The sequence below is a fragment of the Lycium ferocissimum genome, chromosome 3 (genome assembly GCF_029784015.1).
Source record: "Lycium ferocissimum isolate CSIRO_LF1 chromosome 3, AGI_CSIRO_Lferr_CH_V1, whole genome shotgun sequence".
Lineage (NCBI taxonomy): Eukaryota > Viridiplantae > Streptophyta > Magnoliopsida > Solanales > Solanaceae > Lycium > Lycium ferocissimum.
Genome location: NC_081344.1, coordinates 4,444,090 through 4,463,520, shown reverse-complemented (window position 1 = coordinate 4,463,520; position 19,431 = coordinate 4,444,090). Strand labels below are relative to the sequence as shown.

The following is a 19,431-nucleotide window of genomic DNA, read 5'->3' as shown; positions in this document are numbered from 1 at the left end:
AACTCTATACAAAAAAAAAAAAAAAAAAAGCAAAAACTTGCATTTAGAGCTACAATTTTTGATTTTTTTTTAGAGCCTGATATAACTTTTTGAGGTTTAATTTATGATATTTTGATATATGTTTACTTCGTGTTTTGTGCAGTCTTTTGTATTGCAAATTTTAGGATTTGATGAGACTTTCTTGATATTTATTACCATTAAATTATTTTTTCACCATTTTCTCAAATTTAATGTGTCTAACAATCGAGAAAAATTAGGGGGATCATTTTGGTTTTGGGTCTACGAAAAGATCAAATCTCCACTACGTTTATTTTTCTGATATTCAAGCAGGTTGGAATATATATTATCATAATAATGGTAGAAATGGAATCTAATTGCAAAAGCAAAAAAGGGGGGATGTCTTTTTTTTTTTTTCTTCCTATAATTCAATTTTAATTTCTATTTAGAGAGAAATTTTTTGTCATGATTCGTGAACTAATCCTTTTTATATACATTCAAACCACTGCTGGTCACATTGGTCTTTATCGAGAAATCGAAGAAGCTATAAAGGGGTTTTCTCGGCCCCATCAAATCTAACGAACTTAAATAGTTAAATATTTGACGAAAACTAAAAGTGTTAATTCTGAACAACTTAAGAACACAAACTGTTCAATGTATACTTAAAAGGACTATTTTACACCTACCCTAAAACATAATGGACCATTTTTGTCATTTTTTCATCTACCTTCATTGTCTATTGGTGGTTTATTCCTATTCCTAACACTTTTACACTTTTAATTTCAATTATAGCCTCTGTCGACATTTTATGACTATCTGAATAATCTGACGAACCCCATCTCACATTAATCAAGATTCCTCTTTTCTGGTAAGAATTCAATCCATTAACTCACTGATTTAAAATCTTGGATCCTCCTTTTGAATTTTGAGATTTGAAGATTAACTAAAGCTTGTGTTTTTTTCTATTATTTGTCTAAAGATCAGATTTTTATTTTGTGGAAATGGAGTTCTTGGAAAGACCTGATGCTCACTTGATTGTTGGGGTTGCTGTTGCTGTTGTTGCTGTTGGTGCTACTGCATATCTTTACCTGTCTTCCAAGAAGTCCAAAGGTCTGATTTAACTTAGTTACCTGGCTATTACAGCATAACATAATGTGCCCTGAAAAAAACTGTTAGTTTCAATTATGCATGCTTATTATTTAGGAGACATGACCTTAGATAGGAAGATTTGGAGGTCGCGGATTAGGATAGAAGGTTGTAGGTAGTTGAGTTTTGTCGCGCTGTGTGTGAGAGAGATGGGGGGTTAGCCTTTCCATCTCCTCTTTTCCTTTTCTTAGTAATAGTATTTAGGTATCGCGTAGATTATTATCCTTATGTGTGTATTAATATGTTTTGCTCCGTTGTTTTATATCTTGATATTTTGCTGTCTTATTTTTCTTGCAATCCTGCATTGACTATGTTTTTTTTGAGCCGAGGGTCTATCGGAAACAGCCTCTCTACCCCACAAAGGAGAGGTAAGGTCTGTGTACATTCTACCCTCCCCAAACCCCACTTGTGGGATTACACTGGGTATGTTGTTGTTGTTGTATTATCCAGGAGAAACAGGTGCTAAATGTTTTAAGTTAGTGGTGGCTTAGCTGCTATATCGTGGCAATGGTTGTGGACTTAAGGGGTGTGTGTTGTGTCAAAGGTGGATCCAGAATTTGGAATTTATGAGTTCTACAATGACATCAAGTTATAATACAATAGTAACTGGGTTCGTAATTAAATATTTATAGATATTTAGTGGATATTTTAATACATATATATAGGGTTTGGGCAAAGGCTATTAGGTTCCTGTGGACTTGCATGTTACTCTCTGGATCTGTCGGTGTGTGTGTGTGTGTGTGTATGTATAGGATCTATCGGTTATACATGTATAGGTTAAGAGGAGTGCAGTGGGTGCGCCTGATCCACTGTAACAAGCTACATTTGCGATGAAGAAATTTGGGAATTGGGATACTGATGTTTGTAACTCGATGGCTTTTTTTGCGTATGCATCAGCCATCAGCAATCCTCTAGTGTATCAAGTCAACCTCATTATTGTTATTCATTTATATAATTAGGTCAAAACGTTCAAAATGCTATAGAGCTAGGGGTGCCATGTGATTGTATTTTATTTTAAAGAGGTCAAGATATGTTCTGATTTATAGCTTGTTTGGCCAAGCTTCCAACACTGCTTTTCGAAAAAGTATTTTTGGAGAGTAGCTGTTTGTGTCTGGCTAATCAATTTGAAAAACACTTTTGCTAATATTAGAGCAAAGACTTTGTGCTTGACAATGTTCCAAAAGTACTTCTGGGAAAAAGCTACTCTTTTTAGCTTCTGAAAAACAGCTTTTGTTACTACTCAAAAACACTTATTTTTTTTCCCTAAAAGCTTGGGCAAACCTCCTCAATTTTCTAAAATAAGCTCTTTTTGAAAAACAAATTACTAGCACTTTTAGCTTCCTAGAAGCTTGGCTAAATAGGCTATTAGTTTATTTCCTCAAGTCACTAACAAAACTGTGCCTGGTTCTGATGACTATGTTTTTTATCTTGGTTACACTGACTGATTGTATCATGTTGTCTTTAACAGTATGTTTAAATCCTAAAGAATTCAAGGGATTTAAGCTTGTTAAGCGCACACAACTTAGCCATAATGTGGCAAAGTTCAGATTTGAACTTCCAACACCCACTTCCGTGTTGGGCCTACCCATTGGACAACACATTAGTTGCAGGTTCGGTTGATTGAACTATTCTAACATGCCAGTAATTTCTGCTACTGATAGTTAAGAAAACATATGGTTTAGCACTTCATGTTTATTCACTCAGGGGCAAAGATAGTCAAGGTGAAGAGGTTGTTAAACCATACACGCCAACTACTTTGGATTCCGACGTTGGATATTTTGAATTAGTTATAAAGGTAAAACTTAGGCAGCACTTATTTTGTTCTTGCCATGTTCTATCTCATATTGGTGATTTTGATGGTTTGTATTTTATGAATGCACAGATGTATCCTCAAGGAAGGATGTCACATCATTTCCGGGAAATGCGTGTGGGTGATTATATGGAAGTGAAGGGACCGAAGGTAGTTTTCTTTTTTGCTTGTGACATAATTCAGCAGTGTTACTTATTTGTCATCAGCTCTTTTTTTTTTTTTCCCCTTTCAGTAGGGTACTTTTGTTTCCCTTCTTCAACAATTCGAAGTTTGTTAAATCTTTGAATTAATATCCGGATGACTTAGAATATGGGTTAAGCCTAATGGGCTGAACCGGTCCGGTCCCCCCGGTAGGAAAAAAAGGGCCTGCCCATCCTCCCCCCCCAACCCCCCCACCCCCAACCCTAGCCCGGTACAAACCGGGCTGGCCACTACCGGCTCATTTTTGGGCCAGCCCGGCCCGTTAGACAAGCATAATTTAGACACAGGAGAAATCCGACATTGCTTAGTTTCAGTTTTTTTTTTTTTTTGATGAAATAATTGTTTAGTTTCAGTTGACATTGGATTCTTGATGCTTCAATATTAAAAGCTTAATCTCTTGAGGACTCACGCATTGATGTCCGTTCATAAATAGGGACGCTTTAAGTACCAGCCTGGCCAAGTTAGAGCATTTGGAATGCTTGCAGGAGGCTCTGGCATTACCCCGATGTTCCAGGTCTTTTTTCTTTCTGCTTCTCTATAATAACTTTGTCTTTCATTTTTTGTGATAGGGGTTGTTTCTGGACCGAAAGATTTTGAGTTTGATGTAGGTATTACTTCTTTCTGTTTCTATCCAGGTTGCTAGAGCTATTCTTGAAAATCCTAACGACAGGACGAAGGTGCACCTGATATATGCTAATGTTACTTCTGAAGATATTCTTCTGAAGGTACATATTTATATCTTTTCTGTCATTCAATTGGTTCATACATTTTACTTGAATGTTTGAACAGATTTTATGCATGCACTTGACTTAATTTGTAAAATGTGTGCTTAGTTGAGTCCTCGACTGATCTATGCTTTAGAAATGTGGGAGAAATTGTCTGATTTTTTTTTTTGAACTTGACTGGCAACTGTTTTGTGTTTAGGTGCTCAAGTTATAAAAACGCCTCCATAGCAATTTTGTTACTTAAGACACATGAAACCAAGATACAATGATTTGCATTGAAGTTACAAAGCATTTGAGTTTTTTCTTAAAAAAATACCCACAATGAAGATAAATACCTTTACCAAAAGTATCCAAACTTTTTACAGTTACCAGTTTCAAAAAAAAAAAAAGTTGTCCAAACTTTCTTCTCTGCCTGTTTTTATTGTATTAGTAAAAGTTAATGATATACTACTTCCCGGATGTGCCCCTTCAGATCTTCATCCTTTACTAATAAAAGTACATCAATTTAAAGAAACACACTCCCACTCTGCGGCCACACATATGGCTCATGTCTAAGTAATGTGTTGTTATGTCATATAACCTTAGACTGTTTTGAAGTGTTGAACTCTTTCACACTTTCACAGTATAGTCTTTATTACTTTCTCACTTCTCCCAATTCATTATTGAATCCTTTTCTAAATGCATTATCATCTTTTCTGATTATACTGGGGACGCCAGATGTTCTATTTTTAGTAACTACTTAGGGGGCCATGGAGTAGATATATGTCTCAACTACAATCGTAATGTCTATAGTTGGCCTTTTAGCAGTTTGGAAGGACATAGTTGAACAATTTTTATACTGAAGTTGACGACTCCTCAAAAGTGTTGATATTTGTTTGGGGGTTACCTTTCTTGGTCTTTTGGTTAATATCAAGTGTAGTATTTGTTTCTGTGGAAAGGCATATTAGCTTGAACGTACTGAATGTCCACACCTGAAATATTTATTTATTTGCCTGCAGGAAGAGTTGGAGGGCCTTACTGCTAACTATCCTGACCGTTTCAAAGTTTATTACGTCTTGAATCAGGTCAGTTCTATTACTTTATTTCTGGTTTGGAATATGATCTATAGACTTTTTCCTCCTCCTACCTGTAACAATTTCGTTTTTGTTTAATTCAGTTCTGTATAGTTTTCAGTATTCTTCTCTGACATGTCATGTGTATTATGATAGCTAGTTCAATTACTGTAGTTTGTAGTAATGTTTTAAAATCTCCAAAACTGTCAAATGATTTTCGTTCATCTCCTTACTGATTTGTATTAATTAAAATGAAATTTGATTTAAGTTGACTGGTTCGGAAACTGGTACTTAAATTCTCAACCTTTAGAGCCACTTAATTTTTGTGGCTCATGGGAGAAGTGTAGCATATTAAACTTGTTGTGTCCAATTATCTCTACAACGAATAAAATACATAATTAATCTTTAATTGCGAATTTAACAACCAAATGTTGTGTTCTCTCTTTTTGATCTGGACACCGTGTTCCAAACAAGATAGGTTCAATGTAAAGAGAAAAGTCTAGCTTATAGTGAGTTGATATTTTTTCTTCTTTAGTGTCTTTTCAAGTTGCTCGTTGCTATGGTACATTTCTCTTGTAAGTAGACCTGCTTTTTACATCCTACATATTGAATTAAATGATCTAATCGCTCTTAATATATGTGTAGCCTCCGGAAGGATGGAGTGGTGGTGTTGGATTTGTCTCCAAAGAAATGATCCAGACTCATTGCCCTGCCCCAGCAGCTGACATTAAGGTATTATACGTTATATCTCTCGAATTGCTAAAAGCTAGCGATTCTAGTACTATGAGTTTGTATAGGAGAAACAGGTAGCTTAGCGTAAAAGTTCATGGAATATAGAGGGAAAGCAGAGAGTTCTAGCTCTGATTTCATGTTAAACGTGCAGATACTGAGGTGTGGTCCACCACCGATGAACAAGGCAATGGCTGCTCATCTTGAAGCCCTCGGATATGCCCCGGAGATGCAATTCCAATTCTAACTCCCCTTTTTTTTTCGTTTTAATTTTTTATCTGAGCATTGAAATTAATCTCAATTTAAAAGGTGTTGCTATTTATAGTCCGAGGAAAGACATTTTTCGTCTGTACTAGATATATATGTCTGTTGAGTTTCAGCGAATTGACGCTACTCTAAACCCTGATTTCATATTTGAAGAACATCTCAATCCTTGATTTGAAATGTCCTCTCTGCTATTTCTGGTGACTGGTCTTGGCACATTTTCAAAATGCAATAACAACTATGTAACATTGAGTTGATTGCAGTCTTGTTTTTCCTCCAAGTTGTTCAATTCACAGAGAAGTTCAACTCAGAGTGAAGTGCCATATTTTTGCAAATTGAAGCTATGTTGCTTGGATTCTTCAAAAATGCTAATAGTGCATTATTTTTCGAGGATCTGACTCAGGTGCAGTAGCATTTCAGAGAGTCCAAACAACATAGCACACTGACTCTCTGAAATTCAGACAACTGATCCATCTAACCATCTCTGCCTAGAGTTACACCCCCACCCCCACCCTCTCCCCCAAACCCCCAACCCCTCTTTTTTTTTTTTTTTTTTTTTTTTTTTTGTGAGCGTGTTGACTAATTGGTAAATTGCTTTCTTCACTAGCATAGGTATCGGATGATTCTATCTACTAATGCTTTCGACGAATGACAAAAGAATCTCCTAAAGTTTTTCTGTTCCTGTGTGGATGTGAATCTTTATTACCTATTGTTATTTCCAACTCCATTGACTTTTAAATGCTGGTTAGAACATAAATCTTTACTGGAATCCATGGTATAAGCTACAGCAAAACTGAATAAAGAAGATGGGAGGACAATTCGGATTTGTACCTGCATAAACCATGGTAAAAATAAATTAAATTTATGAAATGATGCACATTAAGTTGGGTTAGAAGAAACCGATTTGATAGCATTGATCATAGATCATAAAGGGTGTCACTTTGAGTAATTAATAATCATATGCTTTCTCGGAGTAGTAAAGGTTAAATTGAAATAATAACAATAGTTTCTTCTTGATCTTATCGTGAATTTTTTACCAAATAAAACTTTTTTTATTTCTCTCGCAACCTATGTACCTCATAAGACTATGGTTTTTATTTCTCTCGCAACATATGTACCTCATAAGACTATGGTCTAAAGATTCTTTTATGCAAACTGGAATTTTTACGAGGAAACGTTAGGTTACGGTCTAAGATTTTGTTAAATTATTTTACGAATGTTATATGATAGTCTATTTATGTAAGGTTGAACAAATATTAAACGCGAATCTGGCATTGTCCGGAAGGGTAATTCTCCAAAGGCTATATTTGCATATTTTCTTAAAGTAACTAGAAACCTTCCCTAGAAAGGAATGTTCAATGCTAATCAAATTATAGACAAAAAAGGAATTTTATAAAAGGAATAGGAAAAAGGAATAGCATCAACTGCCACTTCAGTTGTATCTTTCACTTTCATGCTCATATAAAACTCCATTTATATGGCTGTTTTTGTTGAATAAAAACTCCTAAACTTGTCCTGATTTTTCATTTAGACCCCTTAACTGAAACGTTTCTGGACCCTCGAACATAAGATAAAATGTGCCATTTGAACCCCTCGTGCCAGCTGGGCACACGCGTGCAGTGCACTGCTTTAAACAGAGTGTGAGAGACCAATTTTTTTTCTTTTTTAAAAATTTTTAATCATTAAAAATTAATTTTAACAAAAACTTTATTTTAAAATCTATTTAAATAATTAAAAAAAATTGAAAACCCAACCTATCCTCTCCGATAGCCCACTTCGCCGCCGCCATTGCCGCCACTGCCGCCGCCGCCGCTGCTCCACTTCAAAATCTATTTAAACAAATTTCCGACAAAAAACGGCACCATTTTTTTAATTATTTAAATAGATTTTGAAGAGGCGGCGGAGGCAGTGGCGGCGGCGAAGTGGGCTATCGGAGAGGATGGGTTGGGTTTTTCAATTTTTTTTAATTATTTAAATAGATTTTAAAATTAATTTTTCTTAAAATTAATTTTTTTTGTTGACATGGCTTATTTTTATTGATCTATTTTTTCATGTCACTGCAAGTGTACTGCACCCGTGTGCCCAGCTGACACGAGGGGCTCAAATGACACATTTTATCTTATGTTCGAGAGTTCAGATGGTCAACGTTTCAGTTAAGGGGTCTAAATGAAAAATGATAAGTTCAGAGGTCCATCTATTACTTTGGCAATAAAAAAGTGTCATCATTGCGACACATAATTCCTTATAGACCATTCTTTAGTGGTTGAATAATAACATTAATCATAACCAATAAATCAAAATAACGAAAACGACTTATTGGACAAGTTTAGCTAGTGGATTTTCAATTTTTCTGAAGACCTAGTAATAGTAACAGACAATAAAGTAGATACCTAAATAAGTTAGTATTTAACTTGCATTTTCTTCTTCTTTATTTTTTTGGTTTTCTATTATTTAGGGCATCTCCAACCCATTGCATTATTTTTTGCACCAAAATGGTGCAAATTAACTCCAACCCATTACATCATTTTTTGCACCAAAAAAGAATATTCCTTTTATATTCTTCTCTCTCTTTTATATTATATTATTTTCTTTTACTTAAATTTTAGTTTTAATTTCATAAAAAAAATCCTTTTTTTTTTTACATATCCATCCCATGTAATTCATAATCCTTTGTTATATAATCATTTAATATAAAATTATTTTATACCATAAAATTTTAAATAATATAAATTGTAAGCAAATATTATACGTTATACATATTAATGGATAATTCAAATAAAAGTGAAATCATTGATAAAATATAATTAAATAAATACTATTATATTAAGGTAGAATTTATTTTAATTTCTACATAAATATTCAACTTCCATGATTAGTACGTTGCTCCCATAAATGCTCTACTAATGCATTACGAAGTGCAAAATGAGCATCTTTGTTCTTAATTTTTTTGTGTCGAGCTAAAAATTGTTCAAATCGATAATTTTCATCTACTACCATTTCTACTGTTGGAGTTGGACCTTCCCAAGCATCCAAATATTCGTGAATTTATTCGACAAGAACAAAAACGAATATGATTAGTACGTTGCTCCCATAAATGCTCTACTAATGCATTACGAAGTGCAAAATGAGCATCTTTGTTCTTAATTTTTTTGTGTCGAGCTAAAAATTGTTCAAATCGATAATTTTCATCTACTACCATTTCTACTGTTGGAGTTGGACCTTCCCAAGCATCCAAATATTCGTGAATTTATTCGACAAGAACAAAAACGAATAATGGATAAAAGAAGTCAACAATTTCAATGTACCACAACCACAACAATCCTACGCCTTATACACTAATATTTTAATGATATTGGTGGATGGAAACGACCTACCAGAGTACTAAATTATTGTTATAATTTTCTAAATTATTATGTTGTTTAATGTATTTTCAATTTTAATGTATTGAACATTGTTATGTTATTGATCATTGTGTTGTTATTGAACATTGTGTTATAATTGTGTTATATATTCGAAATTATTATGTTATTGAACATTGTGTTATTTATTAACAACATATTAAATTTTATATTTTCACTTTTCATTTTTGTGATGGTTATATTTTTTAATACAATTATAACTTATAATAAAATTAACTTACAATTTTATATAAAATAATATATACGAAAATTAATTTATAAAACTTACACTCCAAAATTAAGATGTAAAATTAATATTATAAGATATTACATAAAAAATAATTAGGTATATTAGGAATCTAAAATTATAAATTGAAATTTATAATATGTTAAATTAAAAGTGTTATATAATAAAAAAAAAATATTAATGAATAGTAATGGTGTAGATGAATAGGTATATTAGGAATCTAAATGTAAAAATTAAAATTTATAATATGTTAAATTAAAAGTGTTATATAATTAAAAAAAAATGATAAATTATTAATGATAACTCTTGAGCCGAGGGTCTTCCGGAAACAGCCTCTCTATCTTCTGAGATGGAGGTAAGGTCTGCGTACATTTTACCCTCCCCAGACCCAACATTGTGGGATTTCGCTGGGTATGTTGTTGTTGTTGATAAATTATTAATGAATAGTAAATGTGCAATGAATAGTGTTGCACCACTATTCATGCACCAAAATGGTGCAAAAAATAGTGCAAGGTTGGAGCTCCAAAACACCATTTTTTGCACCAAAATAGCATTTGGCGCAAAAAATGGTGCAAGGTTGGAGATGGCCTTAGAGTAACGCCTTTTTTTAGTTTTTTTGCTTTGTGACTGGACTAGATTGACTTATTAAAGGCTGGGCAATTCGCAGGAATCCTTATTTTGGGGTGGTCTTTAATTTTTGCCCCTCAAATTGGTGGTCTTTAGTTTTTGCCCTCGCCTAATATCATGAGGTTTGGGGTTCGAACCCCGGCTCAGTCAAAAAAAAAAAAAATTGACAAGGCAGAGTTTTATAGCAAACTTAGGCCTATTCTGGCCAAAGTTAGGGTTGCAGATAGAATTTTGCCTACTTCAGGCAGAGTTTCAAACTCTACCTTAAGGTAATGTCATGGGCGAAACTCTGCCTTAATGCAGAATTTTACCTTAACTGCAAAACTCTGCCTTGCGAATCCAAGTTCTACCTGACGATTTTTTTTTAAAATTTTTGACTGAGTGCGGATTCGAACCCAGAACCTAAGAGTTTTAGGCGAAGGGCAAAAATTAAAGACCAACAATTTGAGGGACAAAAATTAAAGACCAGTGCATTTGAAGGATACTCCGCACAAAAAAATGTTAAAAGGCTGTGGAGTGTGATTTGGGTTCAGATTCTATTTCCACAAAAAAATGTTAAAAGGCTGCGGAGTGTGATTTGGGTTCAGATTCTATTTCCACAAAAAAATGTTAAAAGGCTACGGAGTGTGGTTTGGGTTCAGATTCTATTTCCACAAGGCTGCGGAGTGTGATTTGGGTTCAGATTCTATTTCCACAAAAAAAATGTTAAAAGGTTGTGGAGTGTGGTTTGGGTTCAGATTCTATTTCCACAAGGCTGCGGAGTGTGATTTGGGTTCAGATTCTATTTCCACAAAAAAAATGTTAAAAGGTTGTGGAGTGTGGTTTGGGTTCATATTCTATTTCCAATTACTTAGTTAAGAGACTATTAGATAATTAATCAGTTTCCTTTCTTTACCGAGAGTTATAATTAGTTTCCTTGATATGGTGCATTAGTTGTTTGTTAACAGGTCATTTTTCAAACATTGGTTAGGGAAAAAAATCTAAATCAAATAATACGCCACAGTGGAAAATTGGAAATTGACGTTCCCTCTCTCCTTGACTTCTTGTGTTCTTCTTGTGAATATTTTCCTTTGAATATCTGTGTAGTGTATTTTCTAGGTGAACCACCAAAAGAAAAAAAAAAAAAAACTGAAAACAACACTATTGTTGAATTTAATACCTTTTGTGGTTATAAAAGTTTATAAGTTCGATCCATATTAATTCCAATTTACGTGACTGAGTGAGACTCTTTGACATCAAACGTTAGCTTTTAAAATGCTTTTCATATGTTGCATAACATCTTTCCCTGTGTTTTAATTTTTATGTCTTATTTTTTAAAAAAAAAAAATTAAAAAATGTTACGTTTATATATTCGGTAAAGTTTTAATTCTAACATTCTCATTTGACACTCTCTTATAGGAATGACATAGAATGCTTAAAATCATAAAATTCAAAAAGTTATTTTATATTACACACACTTTTAATTTAAAATTACAAGATTAAAAATACTTTTTGTGTTTTTAAATTTCGTGTCCAGTCAAATTAAGACGTATTCGTAAATAAAAAGGGAGGGAGTAATAGAGTAAAAAGTTTGGTTACAATTCTAGCCGTGTCAGTATCGACATGTAAATGGATTTACATTAAGTAAGTGTCATTTAGGTGGCATGTGTCATGATTGAGATTTTGATGAGGTTGTCTAGAAAGAAACAATTACTCCCTCCATTTCAAAAAGATTATCCTCTTTTGACTTGACATTAAATTTAAGAAATAAAAGAAAATTTTTAAAATGTGTGATCCAAAACAAGCCTTAGATATTTATGTGGCTGTAAATCATCTCATAAAGTTAAATTGTTACCAAATATAGAAAGGGAACAATCTTTTGGGACAGACTAAAAAAAAAAAAAGAGGACAATCTTTTTGGGACAAAGAGAGCATATAAGAGGATAAAAAAAAAAAAAAAAAATAAAAGACAGAGCCACTTTTACGGTTTTATGTCGAATTACTAGACGGTTTATGCCGTCTTTCTCTTACGCGACCCTTTGGATTAATACTTTGTATTATGTATGGATAGTGTAATATATATATATATATATATATATATATATATATATTGTATGTAAACATACATGTGTATGGATAGTATATATATATATATATATATATATATATATATATATATATATATATATATATATATATATATATATATATATACTATGTTCAAAACACGATTAATATAACATTGTAGTTTGTGCTCCATATCTAAAACTTTATTATATTCGTGTTTGCTATGAATACAAAGTCGGCAAAAATTTATTAATACTTTTTAAAAGAGAAGACTTGTTTAAAAGGAAACTATTTTCCTCTTTTTGAGATAAAATAATAGTAATATTTAAGCATCAGTTGATACTTTGAATTTTAATTCGATTAATTTAAAGGTGTAAAATATTCTATTGTTAATGTATGTAGATTGGGCCTAAACAATACCTATTATTTTTTATCAAATTTTGATTTGGATAATTTTAATTCAAATTATTATATTAATTTTACATGTTTAAAATGAAACAAAGTAGAAATTTGACTTTCTATTTTAAAAAAAGAACTACTATTTTTTAATTTTTGGTAAATATTTTTGGTTTAGCTCATTTTACTTATCATGTTATTTTTTGCACGGTTTTTTAAGGAAACGTCAATTAGAATTATAATTTTACTAATTTACCTTATTAATTATTTGATCTCCATTTAATATTATTTTTCCTTTTATGATATTAATCTCTTTTCACATTTATTAGAGTAAGGAAAAAAATAAAAAAGTAATTAAATTCTATCTAATTTTAAAATTTGAGTATTTTAAGTATATTTATTTCAGTAAACATAACAAATAAATAACATGGTGGAATAGCAAATATAACAGTTCAATATCTAGATTACATCTCAGGCTAATATAAAAAAAGAAAGAAAATTGTATGGTTTGGCTACTTAACCTTTTGAAGAAAACCAATAATATGAGGTCCATGTTTTTTACTGTACAATAATTTCATTTGCTCCCACCAATGGGTTGATACACATGTGGCAATGAATCCATCATTATTGATTTAATGAGATACTTTGGAAATTACATGAATATTGTTTGATTTTTTAATATGGGATGCACTTTTTTTTTGACATTATTTGTCTTTTTAATACGAGATTCACTTTTTTTTTTTTTTTTGATATTGCATGATTTTGTTAATATGGGGTCTACTTTTTTTTTCCGTGACTTTGGAGATGGTGGGTTCCACCTTTTTTTTTTTAAAAAAAAATATTGGTTAGTGTTTAGTATGGGGCCCAAACTTTTTTTTTTTTTTTAAATATTGGTTGGTGTTTAGTATGGGGCCCACACTTTTTTTTTTTAATGATGGACGGACGACGAAGCATGGGTGCAAACCCATGCTTTTATTTTCCGTGACTTTGGAGATGGTGGATTCCACTTTTTTTTTTTTTAAATATTGGTTGGTGTTTAACATAGGGCCCACACTTTTTTTTTTTTTTTTTAATTTTAAATATTGGTTTGTATTTAGTTTGAGGCCCACACTTTTTTTTTTTAATGATGGACGGACGACGAAGCATGCTTCTATATAGTTTAAATTAAATAATAACCATATTTAAATGATGACCTCTTCGAGACATTGGCTTAAATCAGCCGGATATTCTCAAGTGCAGTTGGCTAAAGTGACATATAAAAAGGACGAGATAGTAAAGTTTAGGCCAAAGTCATAGATAGACCCTCCAAAACATCATATTTTTTCACTTTTTTTCGGACCCCAATGAGCCGTGTACCGTATGAACCCTTCAAGACAACCTTTCTTGTGCCACTTTGACCCGTCGGTCCGGTACACGGCGGTGCGATTGACGAATTTTTCACGCGTGAAGCTCTTAAAACACGCCGAGCTGGACAAAAAGTAACGGCCATTTGGACCCAGCAACGGTTATATTTGTCCCCACCCACTTTTAAATATATCCTCTTCTTCCCCAATTCATAATATTAAACCCTAAATAATACAACACCATTGCTGCTCCAAATTTTTTTAATTTTCAGTCAAATTAATTGCTGTGTCATTAATTTTTTCTAATCTATCTCTCTTGTTTGCTTTTACTCTTTGCTTCAACAATGGCTAACACTTCAAGAATCGAGTTTTGCCGATGTGGGCGTATTTGCGAATTGAAAATTTTATGGAGTCCAAATAATCCCGGAAGGAGATTTTTTTCGTGCCCAATTGATGAGGTAATCGTATACTTGTTATGGGTTATTTCACTACTTAATTCTTCCTCGTAATTGATTCAAAAAGCTTTTTCTTTTTATTCTTTGAAGGCTAGAGGTGGATGTAATTACTTCAATTGGTACGAACCAAGACATCCCGAGCAAGCAAATAAAGTCATTTATGGGTTGTTGAAGAGGGTTAAAGCTTTTGAGGAAGAAAAGGCTCGTGCAAGACGAACTAGGAAGAAATTGGTGTTTGGTGTAGTGTTGTTGTTTGCAATTTGGTTCCAGTTTTGGAATTGTAGTCGATGAAGTTTAGTAGTAATTATAGTAGGTTAAATTGCACTGCATTTTGATGTATTAGGGACAGTTTTATGGATGGAAAGAATTTCATTTTGAATTTGTTTTAGGCTTTTAGTTTTTAGGGAGTATATTATGATATAGGTTAGTCTCACAAAGTTGGCCAAATTTTGTGATTTTGTGTAATTGTATATGGCCACAATTTTATGAATCGAATGAATATATATTTGGATACTAACATAAATCAAAACCATACATCATTAAGTAAACGAAAACAAAACAAATCAAAACAAAACAAACCAAACCAAATCAAACTTGATTTTTCATAAAAAGAAAGAGACGACCTAATCAACATCTATGATCTCCGGCTCCTCCACTTTAGTAACAATGAAGTAGGCGATCCTCTAGATCACAAACTTGAAAACGCAACTCATCCCTTCCACTTGGGCCTTTTGCATCAACAAACTCTTTCCATCCATTGTTGAGGCGCGCCTTTCGACCGATCTTGTATTTCATTTTGAAAGCGCCTTTGTCGTATAAAACAACGGCTTCTTTGTCAACTTGTGGAAGAACATCCATAGTTGGAAGAATCTACCAAACAAGTAGTATTAAAAGCAATAACAAAACAATGGTAAACAAAAACTAAAAAATAAGGACTTACGAAATCATCGTTTTGTATATAGGATTTGGTCAATGTTTTCTCAAACCAAGCAATAGTGTAATGTTGGATAGGTGGCATTTTGTTTGAGTGAATTCGTTTGTGAGCTTGTTGGATAGTAAAATGGAAGACTATGGAGGTAATTTATATAGGGTTAATACAACCAACCAACCACTATATTTAATTCATTCAAGGCCCTCATTCAACTCACCTAAATAAATTCAACTATTCAATAACTCTTCATTCAACCATTCAACCATTCAATTACTCCAACTAATTCATTCAACCATTCAATTACTCTTCATTCAACCATTCAATTAATTCATTCAACCCCCATCCAACTACCATTTAACTAATCAAAAAAATAGTAACATTTAATAGAAATACTTGGTTACAACTGTCAAATTGTTACTAATCAAAATCGGCTAGCCATCAAAATAACAGTTACATGCAAAATAACAATTTCATGCAAAGGACATAAAACACATAAAAATACTTGGCTAAAGCGCAAATTGTTTCAATAATACATTCGGGGTAAAATTGCCAAATTGGCTTCTTCACTTATACGGTTGGGTAGAAGGCTTGTTGGTGGTTATATTTCTCCGTTTCTAGGCTAGCTGTTGTGGCGTCAGTGGTTGTGTGGCACTTTTTACCTTTGAACTTCGGACCGGAGGTTTAAATCCAAGATCAATGTTGACTGCCTTGGTGTCCCTCATAGTCCCATTATCGCGACTCTCTCGCTGAACTACCGGTACTGATTGACACAAAAATAAATTAGATTAACGTAACAAAGTGGTAAATGCTAGATTGTAAACATTGAATCCTTACATTAATGATGGTTCTTCCGGTTGTTGGGTTTATGTAGCATCCAAGGCTGCATTTTTAGGCCTTTTACGTGCGAACTTGATTGACCACTTATACCCTTTTCACTGACTAATTCACCGCTTCCTATAGGCTTTTTACACGAGCTTGATTCACCACTTCACTCTAGGCATTTTTTGTGTAGAGCTTGATTGACCACTTTCCTCTACCACTCCCACCCTAGAAGTAAAATTAAATGTTAGGAAGCGGTTCTCGATAATAAGGTATAAAAACTAAAATAAATCAACAAACAAACGCATACCTTTATTCTTGGACAAGACTTTTTGTTATGGCCTAGTTGGTGACATGTTGAACATGTCATCTGCACGCACTTTCTTGAATGACGGTTGCCATACTTCTTTCTTGGTTCATCTTTATCCTTTCTTCTTTTTTTCTTTGATCTGCAGGCATTACTTTTGGTCTTTGAGGTTCAATCTTCATGTTATTAGTCTTGGGCCACGTCTTCTGTCTGTTGGGCGGTGGGTCAAGAAAGTATGAATATGCCTTCATAAATGTCTCCTTTCTATACCAATGTTCCACATGATTATATGGTTCATCCACTAGATGGTAGAATGCACATATTGCGTGTTGGCGGGGGATTCTCTTAGCTTCACGACTACGAAGTGCATGTTTTGTTCCGCAAGTGTACGATGAACCTATATTCATATTCCCTGATCTCAAACCCTTCTAGCCCATTCCACAACACTTCACATTTGTTAGACAACTTCTTGTTTTCTTCCAACATCACCCTTGCCATAGGTGAAATATCAGTAATCCATGTCTCAGCAAATCTTCTCATTTCAACATGCCTAGTCATTACTTTATGCCTAATCTTTTCTAGCATGGTAATGATAGACTTATGCCTAGCTGCTAATATCCAGGAATTAAAGGTCTCACATATATTGTTTTCAACTACATCACGGTTAGAGTGTTCCCTAAAATAGGCTCTACACCCGGTTTCTTTGTTAAATTGCAATAAATCTTCACGGATGTCTTTTCCAAGTTTATCTAATTTTGTAAGTTCTTCTTCGACTTTACCTCAAATGATGCTTTAGAGACCCTCGAAATTGTTTTCTTCTTTCTTCACCTTTCCAATCTTTACGCAATTAGCCCGTATGTGTCTAGCACATTTCCTATGCTCATCATTTGGTAAAAGATTTAAAAGTGTGCTCGACAATCCCTACGATACAACACAACAAGTACGCTTAGTATATATGCAAAAAAACAAGGTTAACAATGCAAAAAAAGTTAGTAAAATTACCTTTTGCATATCGACATTAATAATTGTAATTCCATCTCGAATTCCACCCCCAAATCATTGATTAAGTTACTCAATAAACCATGTCCATGACTCTTTTGACTCATTGTCAATGAGCGGCCAACAATGGGAAACATCTGCTGATTCCATTTTTCAACACCACAGTTCACCCTTACATGCACCTTTTAGAAGCAACCATCAAACCCAATAATTTTCTTTGCACCCTCGACTTGACCCTTTTCATTGCATCAAAACAAACATAAAAATACTTAAACAAATTCACTCCAGGCTGACTTTCCCTGTCTGTTTTCACTAAGCAAGTGTTACCAAGATTACTCAAAATGATTTGTTCTGCATAATCACAAATTCTTGCAAACTCCTCCTTCCAATCCCCCATAAACTTATTAAGCACTATTTGTTTTGCCCTATGACATATAGTTCTACCAACATACAACCCTAACTGGTCTCTAACCAAGTCACGAATTTCCCAAATTCTAATAGTAGGTTGAGAAGTGATCCTATCCCTAAATGCATTGGATATGAACTTAGCATTACACATCTTATTCTTGTTAAGTGGAGTGCACTTGTGAATTGGATGGTAAGTTTTCACCATAAAATCCCTCAATTTTTTTATCAAGACTAGCATACAACCTCCAATTACAAATCTTGGGCTTACACCTACACCCCACCTTCTTCTGCTCATTTGGTTTAAGTTTCAACTTGAACATGGTATTCAACGAAAGATAATTAGCTACGCCTTTCTAAATACCTTAGCATTCTCAAATACCATGCCTAGCTCAAAAATACTAACCACACAATCCGGATCATACCTTAATTTGTTGCTCTTCCTTAGTTGGCAAGTCGACACCGGGTTCGAGATCCACATCCAAATCATCATCGAATCTTCACTATACTCTTGTGGGGAGAACTATCAATATCTTGCTCATCCCCTTGCTAAGCATCCATTGTATTTGAAGGCCTTGTTCTTTCCAATATCTTCAAAACCTCTATCTATTTTTCCCTCACCTAGGGGTACCTCAGCAGTGATAGCAGGTTTCTTTCTCCTTGGTATTTGCTTCTTTAGTTTACTTCTCCTTTCATTCCTCGAAAAAATTAACTCTTCATCGACTTTTATCATCTTCATCATCGTATTTTATCCGGATCGACTCACTACTAGCCAAAAATGAGTCTCCATCATCGGTTTGTTCATCATTCACTTCCCTTTCAACTTCACGATTGACCTCTCTCTCTTGACATTAGGAACATTTACGGACCCTCTCTTTCAACCTCTTCAACACTAGTGAGCATTCTGACTTCTTCTCTTCTTTAGGGTTTTCTATATTTTCTCCACATTGATTTTATATCATTGTCAAAAGCCACATTTATTGCCTAGATGCATCATTTACCTCTAACCCACAAATAAGTCCGTAGGGCCCACATCTTTCACCACCTCAGGGTTTTCACACACATGTGAAATATAAAAATGTAACACATCACCAACTTTCAAACCACTCGCAATATTTAACAATTCTCCATCAGTCATCACTTGGACGAAAGTTTTACTTATCAAGTCAAAGTAAAAGAAACCACCCACTAAATTATATCCAAATTTTTTGGTATAAAACAGTAGCTCGAATAAAGAGAAATGGTCTTTATCAATATCAGCAATTACAACATCCTTCTCATCAACATATATGGGGTTCGGGCCCATTGTAAAGTTACCACCATGGTGAAAATGGACCTCGAAATATCGACATATCTACTATTTAATATTGTCAATCGTTTTAAAAAACCCTAATTTTGCACGGAATAACAACAATACCATCCACTAAATATTTTGACAATAATAAAAGGCTAAAGCAAAAGTTACCTTCTTAAAGAAATGGAATGAACATAATGCACAGCAAAACCTTCAAAACCCGCAGAAAAACTATGACAC

The 19,431-nt window shown here is 33.5% G+C and overlaps 1 protein-coding gene across 2 annotated transcripts; it reads left to right on the top strand.

Annotated features, from left to right (window-relative positions):
* Positions 1-701: 701 nt before the first annotated feature.
* LOC132049367 (NADH--cytochrome b5 reductase 1) lies at positions 702-6,128 on the top strand. Of its 2 annotated transcripts, none has more exons than XM_059440128.1 (10): positions 702-865; positions 977-1,107; positions 2,612-2,753; positions 2,848-2,938; positions 3,026-3,103; positions 3,588-3,668; positions 3,790-3,879; positions 4,878-4,943; positions 5,577-5,663; positions 5,815-6,128. In XM_059440128.1, exons 2-10 carry the CDS (start codon positions 999-1,001, stop codon positions 5,905-5,907), a joined length of 837 nt encoding a protein of 278 aa, XP_059296111.1. In that variant the 5' UTR covers positions 702-865; positions 977-998; the 3' UTR covers positions 5,908-6,128. The 2 variants fall into 2 exon arrangements, with proteins under 2 accessions (XP_059296111.1, XP_059296112.1); XM_059440129.1 differs by having other exon boundaries at positions 706-865; positions 982-1,107.
* Positions 6,129-19,431: the final 13,303 nt, after the last annotated feature.

What these genes read in the sequence shown, in the direction of transcription:
- LOC132049367 (XM_059440128.1), top strand. Translation starts at nt 999, where the DNA reads ATGGAGTTCTTGGAAAGACCTGATGCTCACTTGATTGTTGGGGTTGCT. An exon ending in GTCTTCCAAGAAGTCCAAAG is followed by an intron (nt 1,108 to 2,611) that starts GTCTGATTTAAC and finishes TGTCTTTAACAG; the next exon opens with TATGTTTAAATCCTAAAGAA. An exon ending in TGGAAGTGAAGGGACCGAAG is followed by an intron (nt 3,104 to 3,587) that starts GTAGTTTTCTTT and finishes GTTCATAAATAG; the next exon opens with GGACGCTTTAAGTACCAGCC.